Source organism: Dama dama, chromosome 26, assembly GCF_033118175.1.
Source record: "Dama dama isolate Ldn47 chromosome 26, ASM3311817v1, whole genome shotgun sequence".
Lineage (NCBI taxonomy): Eukaryota > Metazoa > Chordata > Mammalia > Artiodactyla > Cervidae > Dama > Dama dama.
This window is the reverse complement of record NC_083706.1, coordinates 49249022-49264232: the sequence shown is the minus strand read 5'-3', so window position 1 is coordinate 49264232 and position 15211 is coordinate 49249022. Positions and strand designations below refer to the sequence as shown.

At 43.6% G+C, this 15211-nt stretch overlaps 1 protein-coding gene across 5 annotated transcripts in view; it reads left to right on the top strand.

Moving 5' to 3' along the window:
- The window catches only part of RSPH3 (radial spoke head 3), a 41218-nt gene extending 26525 nt beyond the window's left edge, over positions 1-14693 (top strand). For 2 of the 5 annotated variants that reach the window (XR_009690707.1, XM_061130431.1), the window contains one exon: positions 14525-14693. Coding sequence is in view for 1 of the 5 variants with exons in the window: in XM_061130431.1 (XP_060986414.1) it covers positions 14525-14586 (62 nt within the window). In the remaining 4 variants the exon portion in view is untranslated. Of the gene's footprint in view, positions 1-6408; positions 6566-13278 lie in introns of all 5 variants that reach the window. The other 3 variants (XR_009690708.1, XR_009690709.1, XR_009690706.1) reach the window with 3 other exon arrangements.
- The last annotated feature ends 518 nt before the right edge of the window (positions 14694-15211 follow it).

The window sequence follows — 15211 nt, the reverse complement described above, 5'->3', positions numbered from 1 at the left end:
TTTTTTTCACTGACTGCTTCTCAAGTAACTTTAATTCAAAATTATCAATATGCCACTAAGGCATATTTGGCTGCAGCATGCCTTGGGCCTCAACAGCAGCAAGACAAAAACAGCTATCATATACAAAGACTCCTCAATATTAGCAACTTATTTTTATTCAGACACCATCGAGGTCAGAAGGCAATGAAATGATATACTCAAAAGTGCTAAAAGAAAAAAGCTGTCATTCAGAAATTTTATATCCAACAAAACTGTTCATAAAAATGCAGGAGGAAGTAGGCAATCTGAATAAGCCTATATCTATTAAATATATTGAATTAATAACCTTACAAAACAGAAAACACGAGGCCCACATGAGTTCTCTGGTGAATTCTACCAAACACCATTTAACAAATTATACCTGTTCTCTACAGTTTCTTTCACATGATAAAAATAAAAGGAGTACTTCCTAACCTACTCTATAAGACCAACATTAAATACCAAAATTAGACATTGCAAGAAAATTACAGACCCATATCTCTCATGAACCTAGTTGCAAAAATCTGCAGCAAAATACTAGCATATTGAATTCAATAATGTATAATAGAAATTTTATACCATGACTTAGTAGATTTATCCCAGGAATGCCAGGTGGTTTAACATTTCAAATTCAATTAATGTAATCCATCACAGAAATAGGCTTAAAAAGAAATATTACATGATCATATCAATAGATGCAGGAATAGCATTTGACAAAATTGAACACCCATTCATGATTTGGAAAAAGAAAAATCCCTCAATAAGTAGAAATGAGGGTAATTCCTCAATTTTATAAGGAATAGCTAGCAAAAAAAAAAAAAAAACCTTAGGGCTAACACCATGGTGACAAACTAGAAGCTTTCCCACTAGGATCAGTTATAAAGCAAGGATGTCCTCTCTGACCATTCCTTTTCACTATACTGAGTCCCAGGTAATGCAGTAAAACAAGGAAATAACAAGTATATAGACTGACAATGAAGAAATAAAATGATTTGTTTGCAGATGACATGATTGTCAAGGTAGAAAATCCCAAAGAATCACCAAAATGATTCCTGAAACTTATAGTAAAGTGGCAAAATGGAAGATTAATATATAAAAATTTATCACTTCCCTATATACCAGCAATTGACAAATGGAATTTAAAATTAAAATCACATTAGAATCTCCCCAAAATGAAATACTTAGTTATAAATCTTAACAAAATGTGTATAAGATTTATATGAGGAAAACTACAAAACTGATGAACGAAATCAAACTACTAAGTGGAGAAACATTTCATGTTGATGAATAGGGCGACTCAAGATTGTCAAAATGTCAGTTCTTCCCAACTTGATCTATAGATTCAGTGCAGTCCCAATCAAAATCTAAGCTAATTAGTTTACAGATATCAACAAACTGATGATGTGGAGAGGCAAAAGACCCAGAAGAGCCAACACAATATTGAAGGGTAAAAACAAAGTTGGCATTATGTGAGGACTGGACTATAAAGAAGACTGAGCACCAAAGAATTGATGCTTTTGAACTGTGGTGTTGGAGAAGACTCTTGAGAGTCCCTTGAACTGCAAGGAGATCAAACCAGTCCATCCTAAAGGAGATCAGTCCTGAATATTCATTGGAAGGACTGATGCTGAAGCTGAAGCTCCAATACTTTGGCCACCTGATGTGAAGAGCCGACTCATTGGAAAAGAGCCTGATGCTGGGAGAGATTGAAGGCAGGAGAAGGGGACGACAGAGGATGAGATGGTTGGATGGCATCACCGACTTGATGGACATGAGTTTGAGTAAGCTCCGGGAGTTGGTGATGGACAGGGAAGCCTGGCGTGCTGCAGTCCATGGGGTCGCAGAGAGTCGGACACGACTGAGCGACTGAGCAGCAACAATAAGCAGCCAACCATACTGAGAACAGCAGAGATAAAGGCAGCCCTATAAAGGCATCCAGGAAAACCCCACAGCTAACATCATAAGGTGAACGACTGAATGCTTTTCCCCCTAAGATCAGAAACAAAACAAAAATACCTATTGTCGCCACTTCTGTTCAACATTGCACTGGAAGTTCTGGCAACGGCAGTTTGGCACAGAAAATAAATGTATCTAACATCCGGATTGGAAAGGAAAGGTAAAACTCTAAACTGCAGAAGACAATGCCTTGTATATTCATTCATGCATGCTGTCGTGTCTGACTCTTTGAAACCCCACAGACTAGCCTGCCAGGCTCCTCTGTCCATGGGATTTCCCAGGCATGACTACCAGAGTGGATTGCCATTTCCTCCTCCAGGGGATCTTCCCAACCCAAGAATTGAACTGTGTGTGTCTCCTGTGTGTCTTGGCACGTAGATTTTTTTTTTTTAATTGGAGGCTAATTACTTTACAATATTGTAGTGGTTTTTGCCATACATTGCCATGAATCAGCCATGGGTTTACATGTGTTCCCCATCCTGAAACCCCCTCCCATATCCCTCCCCATCCCTGCAGGTAGATTCTTTACCATGGTGCCACCTGGGAAGCCTTGTGTATAGAAACTTTAAAAATTGACAAAAAGAATACTAGAATTAACAGAGTTCAACAAGTTTTCAGTCTATAAAATCAATAGTATGCAAAAGTCAATTATATTTCTACAATTAACAGTGAACAGTCTGAAAGGAAATTAATTTTATTTATAATAGCACCAAAAGGGATAAAATACTTAAGTACTAACTTAATCAGAGAGGTGCACAACTTACCTAATGCAAACAACAAAAATGATGAAAGAAAGACTTAAATACTAAAAAAAAAAAAAAAAAAGACTTAAATACTGACTTGGCCAAAAAGTTCATTCAGGTTTTTCCCAAACAACAATAAAACAACAACCCAATTTTAAAATCAGCAAAGGATTTGAGTAGACATTTTTTTAAACAAATGGCCAATGAGCACGTGAAATGTATTCCACATCATTAGTCAACAAGGAAATACAAATCAAAGTCACATTATTACACTACTTCATACCCACTAAGATGGGTAAAATCAAAGTGAGACAGTAGCAAAAGATGATGAGGATAAAGAGAAGTTGGAAAGAGAAATCTCACCCACTACTGATGGTATTGTAAGATGATACAGTCACTTTGGAAAACAGTTTGGCAGTTTCTTAAAATGTTAAACGTACAATTATATAAGTCGCTTCAGTTATGTCCAACTCTGTGAGACCCTATGGACTAGCCCACCAGGCTCCTCTGTCCATGGGATTCTCCCGGCAAGAATACAATTACATGTTTATCCCGCAATTCCATTCCTAGGTATTCCGTTTCTCCACCCAGGAGAAATAAAAACACATCCATACAGAACTGTGTGTGTGAATGTTCATAGCAACATTATTCATAAAAGCAAAAAAATAGGAAGAATCTAAATACCCATCAAAGAATAAATAAAAACTAGTCTGTCCAAACAATGCAATATTATTTGGCAATAAAAAGAATGAAGTGCTACTTATGTGCTATGACATGGATGAACCTTGAAAATAAATTATAATATGGAAAGAACCCAGTCATAAATCACATTATATCAGTTTATTTATATGAAATGTCCAGTTGCCAGAGGCTGAAGAGGGTGTAACCGAAATGCCTGCTAATGGGTATTAAGTAATGAAAATATTCTCAAATTTAAGTAGTGATCACTGTTGCACTGATTTGTACACTTTAAAAGGATGGAAAAGCTTAGATACAAGGATTAAGGTATAAGCTACGTGTGTGTGTGTGTCTGTGTGTATTATATGTATGTATAAAATCATATCAGAGGCATTTTTTAAAACCTTAGACACCTTACTAGTATAATCCTCTGTCCTTCACACTTCTGTCTCTCTTTTTTTAATGGAATGTGGCTATCTAGGTGGTGGGCATAACTTAAAAAAAAATTTTTATGTATTTATTTTTGGCCGTGCTGGGTCTTCATGGCTACAGCGGCTTTTCTCTAGTTGCGGTGAGTGGGGCCTACTCTCTAGTTGAGGTGCTCAGGCTTCTCACTGCCGTGGCTTTTCTAGGGGAACACAGACTCTAGGGCACATGGGCTTCAGTAGTTTCAGCCCCCAGGCTCCAGAGCACAGGCTCAGTAGTTGTGGCTGCTGCTGCTAACAGACTTAAAGGCACTCCTCAGCATATGGGATCTTCCCAGATCAGGGATTGAACCCGTGTCTCCTGCATTGGCAGTCAAATTCCTTACAACCCTGAGCCACCAGAGAAGTCCCCTTCACACCTGCTTCTTGAAACATGGACTGCATTGTCCTTCCATTCTTAAACCTCCTACTGTTTTCAGACCCTTGCTTGGTCATCTGGATTTTGTCTTCATCACTCCCCTGAAACTGGTCATTCACAAGTCTCCAGTGACTTCTCAAGTTTCGGATCCAGACTTGTTTATCTCACTGACTTTCTCAGTACTTAACATTCCTCACCCCTCCTGGGTGAAGCCGAAGCTGTTTCTCCGAAGCTGTCTGTGTCTTGGGTCTGTCCATGTGCTCTTCCTTCCTTTCTCTGTTGGTAGTCACAGTTCTCCCAGAGTCTCTTCTTCCTCATCTTTGTCATCTCTCACGTAGTGCTCAGAAACCAACCCCCAACCCTAGGTAATCTCATCACTGCCCACTACTCAACGCCCCCACACTCTGGTGAGACTCAGCCCTGGGCTCTAAATCTGTTATCTCTAACCATCTCTGGACTGCTCTGTCCAGAACTATGAAGAGCCTCAGATTTTATCTACTTCCATGTTATCAAGTTAGCCTCCAGAGATTCATGAGTGCTGGTAAATTTTGACGTAAGACTCCTGAGTCAGAGACACGGGGTTATGTGTTACAGCGGTAGCAGTACCCGGAATATCAGCATTTTTGTGCTGTTGCCTCAAGGCAAAGTGAAGAAGGCCAGACGGAACTTGCCCATGTGGTGAGTGGCCTTAAGGGAGAGGACCCCCTGAGCTCAGAGAGCACCAGTCTTTCATAGTGGGCAGCAAGCGGGCCTGCTCTTGGCTCCAGAGGGAGACACAGTCTTTTTCTTCAGAGATTATTCAGGTTTTCTTCGAAGATTGTTTGCTATACAAACATCCCTGAAAAGAAAGTATGAGACAAAGGGCAGTCCATGCCTTGCTGTCAAGATGGGCAGAAACCCTTGGAGAGTTGTTTCAAGTTTCATTTTGCTACCAAACTGGCATCTCAAATTCGAGACATCGTTAAACAAATCCATCATCATTTTCTGAACTGTTTCCTTTCTGTCTTCTCTATATTGAATTAATGGTGCTACTCACCATTGATTTCCTGATTTCTGTGCGTCAATATGGGCTTAAAGCTGAAAAAATACTTATAAAAGAAATGCAAAAATCTCTATGGCTTAAGCACAACACAACTTTATGTTACTCTCATGTAAAACCCAGTTCAGATGTTCCTGGGATGGTGACTCTTCTGAGGAGCTCCCTGCCAAAAAAAATAAATATCCAGGCTGTTCCTGTCTTGTGGCCCCCGGGATCCTGTGGCTTCAGGGTCTCCTTGGCTTAATCGTACGTGAAGTCATTCAGTTCAGCAAGGTTCCCTCTCCTGTCATTTTCTTCTCGACCATTGCAACCGCCTGCCTCCAGTCTTACCGTCCTCTCACTTTTACTCTGGCAGTCCATCAGAACTTTAGATCTGATTGTATCACTTTCCTCCTGAAAATCCTTCATTGTCTTACCACTGTGTACAAAGTATAAAGTCCAGACTCCTTAACAGATGTGAAGGCTCTCTGCGGTCTGGCCCCTGACTGTCTGTCCAGGCACATTTCCTGTGACTCTCGTACACATACCCTTTGTTCTCACCAAACCAAATTACTAACGGTTTCCTGATTTTTATTTCCTCTGGTTGGCTTCTCTGCTTTTGCACCTGTTGTTCATCTTGCCTATGAACCTCCTCCAACCACTGCACCACACACACACATACACACACATACTATTTGCCTGTTTAGCAAACTTCTCATCCTTCAGTTCTCAGCTAAAGTGTTCCCACTTGGCCTTCCTTAGAATGCCAATGTTTGGGTAGCGCATGTACCAGGCCTGAATAGTACTCATGGGAGGAAACCTTAGCAACAGGAGCAATGACGAGCCATTTCCCCATTCTCTGTCACAGTCGGGGGGTGGAGGGCAGGGGCGCTGACCCGGGCTGAGCAGAGCTAGAATTTGACTCCAGGAGAGAACCCTCAGCCCTGTGTCATGACGTGCCAGTGATCAGCTGCATAACAGGGTGAGTCCCAGGCCGTCCTCTAGCACGGTCAGGGTCTGGGAACCAGGTGTGGTAGTGGCAGCTGTGTAACTTGGGGGACCCATGATTTCCAGCTCTGATCTGCCACTCAGCATTCCGTCAGGCCTGACTACACAGCCTTAAGCACTCGGCGATGGTTCATTTCCTTACAGCAGATGGAAGACCCCAGTGGTCCTGTTCCATGGAAAGGCAGCTCCAGCTCTGAAAGGCCACTGCTGCTGAGGAGGAGTCCTGGACAGGTTGACCCCTACTTCACAGCCCACCTTCCTTCATCCAAAGGCTGTCCCATTCCTTGTTCCATCAGTAGGCGTAAGTAAGCAGTGCGTGCGTGCTCAGTCATGTCTGACTCTTTGCAACTCCGTGGACTATAGCCCGCCAGGCTCCTCTGTCCATGGGATTTTTCCAGGAAAGAATTCTGGAGTGGGTTGTCATTTCCTGCTCCAGGGGATCCTCCCAACCCAGGGATCGGACCCACATCTCCTGCAATGACAGAAGATTCTTTACCGCTAAGCCACCTGGGAAGCCCTGTTCCATCAGTATCTCATACCTTTTCACTCGTGGGGGCTTCCCTCATAGCTCAGTTGGTACAGAATCCACCTGTGATGTAGGAGACCCTGGTTTGATTCCTGGGTTGGGAAGATCCGCTGGAGAAGGGATAGGCCACCCACTCCAGTATTCTTGGGCTTCCCTTGTGGCTCAGCTGGGAAAGAATCTGCCTACAATGTGGGAGACCTGGGTTTGATCCCTGAGTCAGGAAGATCCCCCTGGAGAAGGGAAAGGCCACCCACTCCAGTATTCTGGCCTGGAGAATTCCATGAACTGTATAGTCCGTGAGGTCGCAAAGAGTCGGACACAACTGAGCGATCTTCACTTTCACTTTCACTTTTCACCCATGAGGACCAAGAGGCCAGTCCCTGATGGGACTCTGAAGAGCCAATCCAGGGAAGAGAAGAGGTCAGAAGATCAGAGCCAGCATCATGGGTGTGGCACCTGTGTCCCACAGCTTTTATGGGGCTCAAGCTTGATTTAATGTTCTATTGTCACTATCTTGAAATTTTTAATAATTTTTGAACAAGGACCCCACATTTTTATTTTGCACAACCCCACAAATTGATGTAGCCAGGCCTATCATTGTAAACAACCATCCTTCTCATCCTTGTATATGAGAGACTGACTCTTCTAACTCACTGTCCGTGTTGATCCATATACAACACGATGTATTGGCGAGCCAGCAGAAAGTCAGGCATGGTCCTCTTATCTAGAACCCCCCTGGCCAAGGATGCAGGCCAGTCTGCTGAATCTCTGTGCCTTGGGAAATCTCACTGGCTCTTTGACCAAACACAGCTGACAGACCAGTATCATTGTCGGTTCAGTTACCCCCAGCCAAGAATGAAGCCCCTTGAGAAATTGTGGCTTCTCCGAGCTCCCACCAGCCTATTCCAGCATCCCAGGACAATAGCTCACTCACACTGGGGCTGAAGAATGACGGTCTGGACGATACCACATGTGGTCCCAGGGATCAGTCGGTCAGTGGCCGCTTTCCCCAGCGGCGGTCACAGCGATGCCATGAGGACGGACTCACAGCAATGCCGTGAGGACAGACTCCCCGAGGTCAGCAGCATTGCTCTCCAGCACCCCCGGTGGCACCACTGTCTTCTGGCAGCTGGAGCCTGGCCTGCTCAGCCCCAGGAACTGAGGTCTGTTGCCAGGAGTCATCCTACCTCAGACCTCGCCCCAGTTACACAGCATCACCACTGCTCATCGGCCAGTTTCTACCACCAGACTGAGCTGCCCAAGGACTGAGATGTGCTCTGTGTTTGAATTTTCATTGTCCACCTTGTGGGCATCAACCAGTGTCCACCGCAGGAACAAAAACAAGCCAGCATTCATCTGGCTAAACTTGAACAAAGCTATTACATCAAGCTCCGTTCTTTTTATTGTTTTCTGTGTTCTTCTGACCGCCCTGGTTTGCCAGGTTCACCTGGTTTACAGTTCACCTCCACTCAGCCATCATGCTTGTAGTGTATAAACAGTGCTTGCCCGAATAACCCATGCCTTGTTCACTTTTCCATATAGCTAGTTAAATTTCTGTATCAACCTAGTTTTCATGCCTCCCATGACTTTGGGTTTTTTCCCCTAAATTTCTAATATCTGATCCCATTTTTAAATAAGATAAATCATTAAGATGTACTATTTCCGTTGCTGTTACTAACATCACTTCAAAAACTCATTTCAGAAGTCGTTTTGGCGATTAAGTTAATTAAGCACCTCATTTTTGTTAGTTACCTTGTTGGATAAAACTAAGGAGTTCAGTGCTTTAAAGGTAAACTGAATCATCCACATGGTTGGGTGTCTGTGTTCTCTGTAATACAATCACCCCGCAGGATGGAGAACAGGGTCCGTTCTCAGGGGTTCAGCTGAGGAGGAGGCAGGAGGTACCTGGAGAGGGGAGGAGCTCGGTGCAGGGCTCAGAGGGGCTGCCGCTGCCCTTAAAGGTTGCAGGGAGCCAAGTATCTCAGAGGGAAGCTCCTGTGGGGGCAGTGGGTGCGCTGTGCGGTGTCTAGGCAGTAAAGACACTCCCAGGGAAGCACGTAGGAGTTTGACGTGTGATCCTCAGAGTTGGAGTTAATTGCCTTTGAAGCATTTATGAACTGTGGTGCTTTTGAACTGTGGTGTTGGAGAAGACTCTTGAGAGTCCCTTGGACCGCAAGGAGATCCAACCAGTCCATCCTAATGGAAATCAACCCTGAATATTCATTGGAAGGACTGATGCTGAAGCTGAAGCTCCAATACTCTGGCCACCTGATGGGAAGAACTGACTCACTGGCAAACACCCTGATGCTGGGAAAGATTGAAAGTGGGAGGAGAAGGGGATGACAGTGGATGAGATGGTTGGATGGCATCACCGACTCAATGGACATGAGTTTCAGCAAGCTCCGGAAGTTGGTGATGGACAGGGAAGCCTGGCATGCTACCCATCCATGGGGTCACAAAGAGTGGGACACGTCTGAGCGACTGAACTGAACTGAGCAGAAGAGTTTATAGCAACCTTTAAAGAAGTGTCACCAAATAATAATGAATGGATTTACACAGCCTGTCAGAAGTGACAGGTGCGTTCCGAGTCCCTTCAGGACATTTCAGGGCAGGACCTACCTGCCCCGTGTGCCCATCTGCCCTACCGACCAACAGGCCGGTGACTTGAGCATCCAGCGGGCGGAAGTGCCCCCGGACGCCGAGCCTCCAGCAAGCGGAAGTACCGGCCGGCGCCGAGCATCTGGCAAGCGGAAGTAGTGGCTGGCGCCTCAAGTGGCACTTCCCCACCATCCCTCAGAGCCTCTGTGGTGGCTGAGGTCAGCGCACACACTTCTTCATCACTGTGCAGGTCACAGAAACCGTAGCCACCTCCCTCTCGGGGTCTTTGAGGAACTCCCAAAAGCTCTCTTTGAAAGAAAGAAAGCCAAGGTCTTCCACTCATGGTCCAGGGGGCCCCCCATCATGGCAGGCCACAGCTGCCTGCCTTGGCAGGGCCGCCCTCACCCTGACCCAGCTCTGAAGGGTCAGAAACAGGAGTTCACGGCAAGTTGGGGAAATTGGGGAAAGAGGAAGAGCCTGTCACACCAGCCCCAGCCCTCTGCCACCCCACCACAGACCACCGAACCTGACGCTGGCTTAGTCTCGGAGGGGAAAGAGCTTCCTCCCAGATGAGAGTTGGACATGACTTAGCAATTGAACAACAGCAAGACTTAATTATTAAATTTTCTTAAAGTTTATTTCTTAGATTTTTTGTTTTTATTTTTTTGCTGCACCAGGACTTAGTTGTGACATGTAGGATCTTAGTTCCCTGACCAGGGTTTGAACCCAGGCCCCCTGCATTGGGAGCTCGGAATCTTAACCGCTGGACCACCAAAGTGAAAGTCACTCAGTCACATCGGACTGTTTGTCACCCATGGCCTGTACAGTCCATGGAATTCTCCAGGCCAGAATACTAGAATGGGTAACCTTTCCCTTCTCCAGGGGATCTTCTCAACCCAGGGATCAAACCCAGGTCTCCCACATTGCAGGTGAATTATTTACCAGCTGAGCCACAAGGGAAGCCCAAGAATACTGGAGTGGGTAACCTATCCCTTTTCCAGGGAATCTTCCTGACCCAGGAATCGAACCAGAACTGAGCTATCAGGGAAGCCCTTGAGAAGTCCAGATTGTTAATTATTCTAGAGGTTTAAGTATATTAAGAGTGACCAGAAAAGGTCTAAAATCTGCCCAAGATTGCATCCAAGAAGCTTTTCACACAAGAGTCCACAGAGTGGGCTTAAGCAGCCAGAGGGAGGAGAACGAGCTTGTGTTCCGCCTGCCCCGCCTCGAGACCAGCTTGCTCAATAATCCGCTTACACTGTGTAGGAGTAGAAGGTATTCATTACCTGCTATGAAGGTCAGCTTCTCAGACACTGCCACCCTGTATAGATTCTTTTGTTCTATTTCACAATCATTTATCTTTCTCTAAACGTAACACAAAGGGAATGCAAACACACACATTTATAGAGGATTGCGTTTCTAAGCAGACATAAACCAGGTTGCCATCTTGCCTTAGTAAACTGGGTACTTTACCAAGGGTTTGCCCTGCCGGCAGGGTTTCAGCAGGTGCCTGAATTGTAAGGGAAGCCACTGTAATCAGTAGAAGGTATCAGGTGGTGACGTCACACCTTTTATTCTGATTCCTTTAGGAAGAGTTCTTTTAGAAGGTTTTTGTAATGACAGAATCCATACTATGTTGCACAATGCTGAACTGAATCAACTTTCTTGAGAGAGCTCTTGATATTTATCTTCAAAGAGATATATCCAGTTTACCTGTGTTTTTTTTTTTTTAAGTCTATCAGAAAATTGAGATGGAATTTTTAATTTTTTTTAAAATATACTTGATTTACTATGTTGTGCTAGTTTCAGGTGTACAACAAAGTGATTGTTATGTATACATGTATTCTTTTATTACGTTCTCTTCCATTATAGGTAACTGCAAGGTATTGAGTATAGTTCCCTGTTCTATACAGTAGGTCCTTGTTGGTTGTCTGTTTTATATATAGTAGTGTGTATATTTTAATCCCAAACTCCTAATTTACCTCTCCCCCATCTCCTTTGGCAACCATAAGTTTGTTCTGTCTATGAGTCTTTTTCTGTCTCATAGATAAGTTCATTTGTGTCATATTTTAGATATCTATATGAGTGATATCAGGTGATACTTGTCTTTCTCTCTGACTTACTGCACTTATATGATAATTTCTAGGTCTGTCCGTGGAGCCACAAATGGCATTATTTCATTGTTTTTGTGGCTGAGTAATATTCCATTGTACATATGTACCACTTCTTCTCTATCCACTCATCTGTCAATGGACATCTAGGTTGTTCCATGTCTCGGCTATCATAATTAGTGCTGCTGCAAAAATAGAGGTGCATATATCTTTTCAAATTATAGTTTTGTCCGAATATATGCCCAGGAATGGGATTGCTAGATCATATGACAATTCTGTTTTTAGTTTTTTGAAACAACTTCATACTGTTATCTACCAATTGACATTCCCACCAATAGGATAGGAGGGTTCCCTTTTTTCCACGATCTCCCCAGCATTTGTTGTTTGTAGACTTTTTAGTGATGGCCGTTCTGAGTGGTGTGAGGGGGTACCTCATTGTAGTTTTGGTTTGCATTTCTCTAGTAATTAGCAGTATTGAGCAAAGTCAGAGAAGTGATGTGACAATAGAAGTAGTGATGAGTGGCCACAAGCCAAGGAATGTGGACAGCCTCTAAAAGCTGGAAACAAAACAAAACAAAACAAATTTGCCTCTGTGGAGCCTCCAGTAGGAACCAGCCCTGCTGATGCCTCAGAACTGAGATAATAATAAATGTGTGCTGTTCTGGACTTGCTAAGTGGTCATCTGTTAACAGCAGCAATAGGAAGCAAATACACTCAATAAATGTCATTAGTGGAAGAGAAGTCAGATGAGTAAATTTTCAAAATTCCTCACACTGCAGAGATTGCTTGTGTAAACTGTCTAAAAGCCAAGACAAACCTGTGCTCCAGAGTGCAGTGATAATTGACATGCCTGCTGTCGTGTTGTTATTGATGGCATAATGCTGGCCACCATCAAGTCCTCTCCAGGAGAATTTTGTACACATAAGACACTTGTTTTATTTTTCACATTTTGTCAAATTCATAGGATGCCTTTTCTTTTTCCACGTTCAGTCACTGTGGAAGAACTTGACCCATTATAATGTAGAAAATGCTGGATGCCAGCAAGCACTAGGTCAGTGGTTGCTCCCTGCGCCATCCCAAGGTGTCCAGACAGCCTTTCAGGCAGTGAGTAGGTGCTCAGTGGGTATCTGTTGAATAAACAAGCAGTGCGAGGCCCCGTCAGGAACACTGGCTCTTGCCTGCTTGGTGGCCATTGAAGGGGAAAGCCCTTCAGGTCTCTCATTTCACCCTCTTCATCTGTCCACCAAGGGCCTCGGCTGGACGATCTGTCAGAGCCTCTTCTGAATTGCTGATGACTGTGAATTGCCAGCATCACGCTCACTTACTTACATCACATCTCGTTTACTCCTCATAGGCAGTGGTGGATGGAAAACAACTGTCTCAAAAATCCTCCACCACTTTCATTCATGATCCTCCCACCAGCGCCCACTGTTAAAGTCAGTACAAATGTCGTCTCCCTGGAGCCTCCTGAACATCCTCCAGGGAGCCTTTTTTTGCAGGGCTTGGACGAGCCTGTGCAACAGGGCTCCAGGCACAGCATCAGATGTGATCAGTTGACTCCTGGCTGCTGCAGTCACAGACATGTGTAACAGACATTTAAGGGGACACCAAGTGCTCCGAGAAAAAGATAGCCGAGAGCACGTGAGGCTTCGTCAGCATGGAGACTAAGAGCTGGTGGGTAAGACTCAGAGCCACGCTGAGCTCCCCGCACTGAGCATGACGCTGCAGCCGCAGCCAGCCCCAGACCCAGTGAGCCCGGTCATTGTTCCCTTGATCCAGGGGGAAGTAAGACCACTGACGCTGAGGAATTTGTCCCAAAGTCACATCAGTACTCAGAGGCAGAGCCAGGACTCACAGCCAGCCGGCTGGCTCCAGAGGCCCCTCCCGACACCGCCTCCACTAGGCTGGGCAGTTCCAGCTCCACAGTTAACCTGTAAGTGAATCAGCAAATAGGAGGCTACCTCTAGAAACTCAGTTAACGTGCTGACTTTCTAGAGAGACCTGACGTTGCTTTAAAAAAAAAAAAAAAAAAAAGGTATATTAGCAGCTGCATTTTCAGATTAACCCAGTGCTACTTTTCTGGCCATATAGAAGCTCAAAAAGTTTGCATCACTTTAAAAAAGTGACTGTCTTCACGTTGCACACAGGATTTACTTAATGACAGAGCTAATTCCACATAAACGAAGACCATGGAGTAACGGTTTACATGACACTGAAATAGCCTGGTCTTCCCAGAAGTCAGGAGGGAACAGTTTGGTTAATATGTGCTGCTGCTGCTTTTTTTCTTTTTTTGGAGTGTCCAATAAGTTGCTATGCATGAGAGATTTTTTCCCTAGAGATATTTGTAAACAAACAAATTCGTCCCCAATTCTAATGAAAAGTTATTGTTTAATTTTTTTTTAAGGTTCAGGTTCCCCTTCTTCAGTTACTACGGGCAACAAAATATCCCTGAAATGAAATGACTCATCTTCTAGTCAATTTTTTAAAAATCTTACTTCTTCTATTTAGGACAATTTTTTAAAGTTTAATGGCAAACAAAAGCTGTCTAAGGCACCTTAAGAACAGACTATACAGAGGACTCATAAATACACAAGTTTGTTCTTTTCTAATACTTTTTATTTCTTGTGAGGTATGCATGCTAAAATGATTCCTAACAAAGTTGAAGTAAGTAAAATATGTTTAGGTGGTATAACTACATAAATTATAAGATAATTTCAGTATACCTAGAGATTACAGTGTTACAGATGCTTCAGCATTATTTATGTATAAAGTGTTGGTCATTCCTTTAAAAACATTCATGTAAATTCCTAAAGCATCATGCATTGCTTTCTCTCGGGGGCCGTGTCAGCTAACAGTCTCCACTGGACTCCGTCAGTAGGGTCATGCTTCCTGCTCCCAAAAAATGGACCCCCCTGGAAAATCATATTGTTGGATGAGGGTTCTAGGTTTTTTCAATGAGAGAACTGTCTTATATCAAATGTGATTTTTATGTATTTGTATGTAATATGTATATGTAATTTCACAGATCTTTGTCCAAGATCACTCATCATCCTTTGCATCAAGAAGATTTTGGCCACAACATTTTGAATCATCTGTTTTCATTTTTTGGATGGAGGAAGAAGGGATAAATGAAAATATGAACATTTCTATTTTGTTGTTGGCTCATCTCTTCAATATAAATTATTCATAAAACCCTTTTCTTGACACTGTTGTTTTCTCTACTGAGTCAGAAAAAAACAGAAACCACTATCTACTCCTTTCCCCTATAAACAAAAAGCCAACACAAAAAGATAGCATTCAATAAGAAAAGACGTAAGTATGGCCTGTCAGACAGATGACAGCTTGTTTGTAGAATGATCAGAGAGGATTCAGCTGCACATTTGAAGGAAGAATTGAGAGTGCACGGCTGTACCACGGGGAGAAAACAGAGTTAATCTTTCTACTGTGTCATTTATTTATTCAACAAATATTTATCCAGTCCCTACTGTATATCAGGCTCTTTCTTTGTGACGAGGAACACGATGGTGAGCAATCAGAGAAAGTGGCTACCCCGACTCTCCCATCTCCTGGAAACAAATAAAATTCTGTACCCCCCCGGCCCCCCCACCTCTATTAGCAATGCCACCAGCCCTACCAGGATCATTCCGAGATACATCTCAAAGCACGTTTTCAAACAGCACTTTCTTCAGTGAATGTACATTGTGATTCAGCT